Here is a 3,807-nt window from a genome sequence, read left to right as displayed (position 1 = left end):
CCACATTTCAAATTTTTGCGCCTCATTTTTTTCGGCAGCAGAATTACTTACTCAGGATTTACTTGTGTTCATATGGCCCAGTCTAGGGGCAGATGGGAGGAAAACTCAACTTCGACCCCTGCTGCTGGTAGGCCATAAGAAATTGTACTCATTGTACATATTAGAGTGTATTAGAGAAGTTACAAACTAACAGAGAGGACATTGTATGGCAATTTCCCATCATAGACTTACCTAACATAGATGATCGATCTCTTCGTAGCACTGAGAAAAAATTCTTTCTGATAATGAAAGGTTCCTCAAAAGCCGAAAAATTTACGGCAGTGCTGCGTTTGCTTGGTTGAGCGGACAAGGTTTTGTAGCCCAGCAAGGGTGGCGTTAAAATTATGATTCTCTTTTCAGTACGAGACCGACATTTCCAAATTCCAAAAATAAAGTTTTCACGTAATTGATTGCGATAATGACATTAGTACGCAATTTCTTTGTTTGTTATTTGTTTTCAAAGTCATAAAACCTTTTCAGCAAAAGTACCTGCAATCAAAACACCTTGTAAATTTGAAACCCATTAATTGCGTGGGAAATCCTTTTTTCGACAAAATTTCCTCATATTTAAAATTTCTTTACACTATTATGTGGTCAACGTCTTAATTGTTGAAAGTTTCTAAATTTTCCGATAACGCAGTAAATATTCGAAACTTTTCCTACTGCTAAGGATTAAGATTACAATTTAATGCCCCCATGTATTATCGAAAAAGTATAAAAAGTGTTATCTAATAAACCTGCTGCTCAGTTTGCAAAGAAAAGCTAACAGCGTTAACATCGGTCACGAAACAAATATCATTTAAGTATGGAAATAAACGCTAACTATATCAATTTGGTAGACTATCCATTTTACGAGGACTACGGCAACCTGCCAAATACCTATACGGATTTTGCATGGTTGATTGGAGGACATGACAATGCGGGAGCAGAACCAGTGCAGCAATATGGTTCAGCGTCTACATTAATTGCTGATCAACGCACTGCAGAAGTGTGTTCAGCAACCTCTATGCAAAGTGATTTGCTGCAAAATCATCAAATTGTTGGTTATTCCGAGAGAAGTGGAACCTTTCAACGGCCATATCATCCTTTCGATCTAGGATCCACTAATCAGTCGTTGGCCCCAGACCCCAGCCATGCGATCTGCTGGTCGCCAGACTCCTTAATACAATTAACGTGCCAAAACCCTTTCAATTATACCCCATCTACACCAATAGATAAGCCTGACGACTATCCAACTACGATTCACGAAATAGAACAACGTATAGCAGTCGAGAGAGATGAACAATCTCAGCAATGTGATTCATACCCAATCAGTACTAAAGGCTCGTTAGAAGGCGGGCCCTACAATTCCGGAAGCAATAACATTGCTAACGCGGATATAATAAATGCTGCATTTTTACCCGAAATTAGTGGGTTTGCAAAAAGCGCTTATGTTCAAGCGCCAGTGGGTACCTCGGCCGCGCAGTCAAAGAAACGTAAACGCGATGTCGCTGGTTTTGGCGAGAGCCCATCTTCTCTCAACTATCCGAAACGTAAGCAAATACACAGTAATGTTGCTGAAGTCGATGGCATTAAATTACCGGATGGTGCTTTCAAATGCCTCATGTGCGACAAAGAGTGTAGTAAGATGTATGGTTTGAAACAGCACATCAATGTTGCTCATTCGGGCGAGCGCCTGCATCGTTGCACTTCATGCGGTAAGCGCTTTGATACCAGGGAAAGCTTAGAACGTCATGGTTTACGCCATACAAACAGCGGCAAGATGTTTAAGTGCCAAGAATGTCCAAAAGATTACCATCAAAAGAGTGATCTAAATCGCCACATCAAAGAAAAGCATACACGAGCGCCATTAGGATGTCATTTATGTACAAAAAGATATTCCCGAAAAGATCATCTACTGAAACACATCAACACGCATTTGAATCCCAAACGAAGAGGAAAACCGGCCCAAAGTCACTCCTGAGTCATACATAATAGTTTTAGGTTAAGAAAAACAATTTTTTGATTTGCGCTGACACACTCTTGCACATTTTGTAAGAGACTTTAAAATTTTCGCTAGCTTCTAAGTTTGATAAATAACATTATATATATTGTAAATAAACAAGTAAAATAAAAATTTTGTTGTTTAATTCAATCAAATATTTGGAAACGTTTTCGTTTTAAACTTTCCTTAAAATTTAAGATTCGCTAACACTGCTGCTCAACTATTCCCTTAATTTCTTAAATTTCAGTTCTCGAACTAAGGATTTGCATCCCTTGCTTATAAAGCCTACAGAATCGATAGCGAATTGTACAATTTGCTCTTGCTGGCTTAAAAGGGCCGGCGGTTGCCCGTGCAGCAGAATTACTTACTCAGAATTCACTTGTATTCATATGGCCCAGTCTAGGGGCAGGTGCGAGGAAAACTCAACGTCGATCCCTGCTGCTGGTGGGCCATAAGAAATTGTACTCACTGTGCATATGAGATGTGTGATGATTGCTAACAAGAGGACTTTTCCATTTTCCTTAAGAAAATTTTTTGTGCTCATACGATCTAAATCTCCTCAGACGCAGGGGGTGCTTTACAAATCCAATTGTTTGATGGGAAATGGCCTGTGAAATTTACATCGTTGAACACAAAAATGAATAGCTGCCAGTTCCTGCACGGGTATTTCAAGGCCAGTCGCTGAATTCATTCGCGAGCGTATTCGGGATATTTCATGATAATCGATTTCGTTTTTTCTTTTGTTGTCCGAAGAGAAGACTTATAGCAATTAACGGACATTTCGTAGTATTATTTAGGAAACAGTTGAAAGAATGATACATGGAATAGGAAGATAATATTATTATAAGCGACATAGGCTTAACTTGTTGTAAATATTTTAAATCAAGATTTTGTGAAGAAACGAGTTCTTGTTTGTCCCATTTTTTTTTTCGTACGGCAGCGAAATTTTCTACTTTAAATACGAGTTACATACATTTATTTATATATTCATAATATTAGTTCATATTTTTTGTGTTGTCTTATAGCTCTAGTGTCCGACTACACATTTATATAAAAATGTCATTCCTTGTTGACATATCAATATTTCAGTTGTAATACCACTTTTTCATAGAATTTTTTTACATTTTAGTTTATTGAATGAAATAATTGTTGTCTGCTTTATGTGTCATACAATTTGTTGTCATTGATACAATTTTTTCTCTGCGGTAACGTAATTGGCAACAGTGGATTATTATATTGGTATGGCCATTGAAAATGTGATAGTGGACAACACTTGCGTATATAAAATGAATCGATTAAATATACTTTGAGAATGATATATGCCAAAATCGTTAAGAATGTTTTCGGGCAAACAGCATCATAAAGGAATGTACTGCTGTGATTAAAAAAACAATTGCTCTTGACTGATTTTAAAAACACCCAAATTTTTGGATAAAAAAATCGGGAATCATTCGTCCCGTTTGCTCCACAACCAATCTATTTGCCTGATGTAGCAACGTGTGACTTCCGTATGCTCAAGAAACTAAAAAGACCGTTCCGAGGACACCATATGTTCGATTTTGTTGGGGCTGATTTGAAGACAGTATTGAAAGCCATCGCGAAAATACTTTTCTAACGGTTTCGAGGATAACTCGGCATAAATGTATTGTGTTGAGTGCATTGTGTCGATCGAATTTTTCATTTATTTATTTAGTTATTCTTTTATGGCTGAAATAAACATTCAGACGAATTAAGCAACAGTGTCTAGATTGAAGTATTAAGCTATGGCATTATGGAGAAAAACA

The 3,807-nt window shown here is 37.3% G+C and overlaps 1 protein-coding gene across 1 annotated transcript; it reads left to right on the top strand.

Moving 5' to 3' along the window:
• The first annotated feature begins 844 nt into the window (after positions 1–844).
• On the top strand, positions 845–2,002 carry LOC119633602 (zinc finger protein Gfi-1b-like). The gene has a single exon (XM_038027219.1). The coding sequence runs from the start codon at positions 845–847 to the stop codon at positions 2,000–2,002; it is 1,158 nt and encodes a 385-aa protein (XP_037883147.1).
• Positions 2,003–3,807: the final 1,805 nt, after the last annotated feature.

The sequence above is a fragment of the Glossina fuscipes genome, unplaced genomic scaffold (assembly GCF_014805625.2).
Source record: "Glossina fuscipes isolate IAEA_lab_2018 unplaced genomic scaffold, Yale_Gfus_2 2, whole genome shotgun sequence".
Classification (NCBI taxonomy): Eukaryota; Metazoa; Arthropoda; class Insecta; order Diptera; family Glossinidae; genus Glossina; species Glossina fuscipes.
Note: the sequence above shows the minus strand (reverse complement) of the source record. Positions and strands in the feature narration are given on the sequence as shown.

Excerpts from the sequence above, each read along its gene's own strand:
- LOC119633602 (XM_038027219.1), top strand. The coding sequence starts at position 845 with ATGGAAATAAACGCTAACTATATCAATTTGGTAGACTATCCATTTTAC.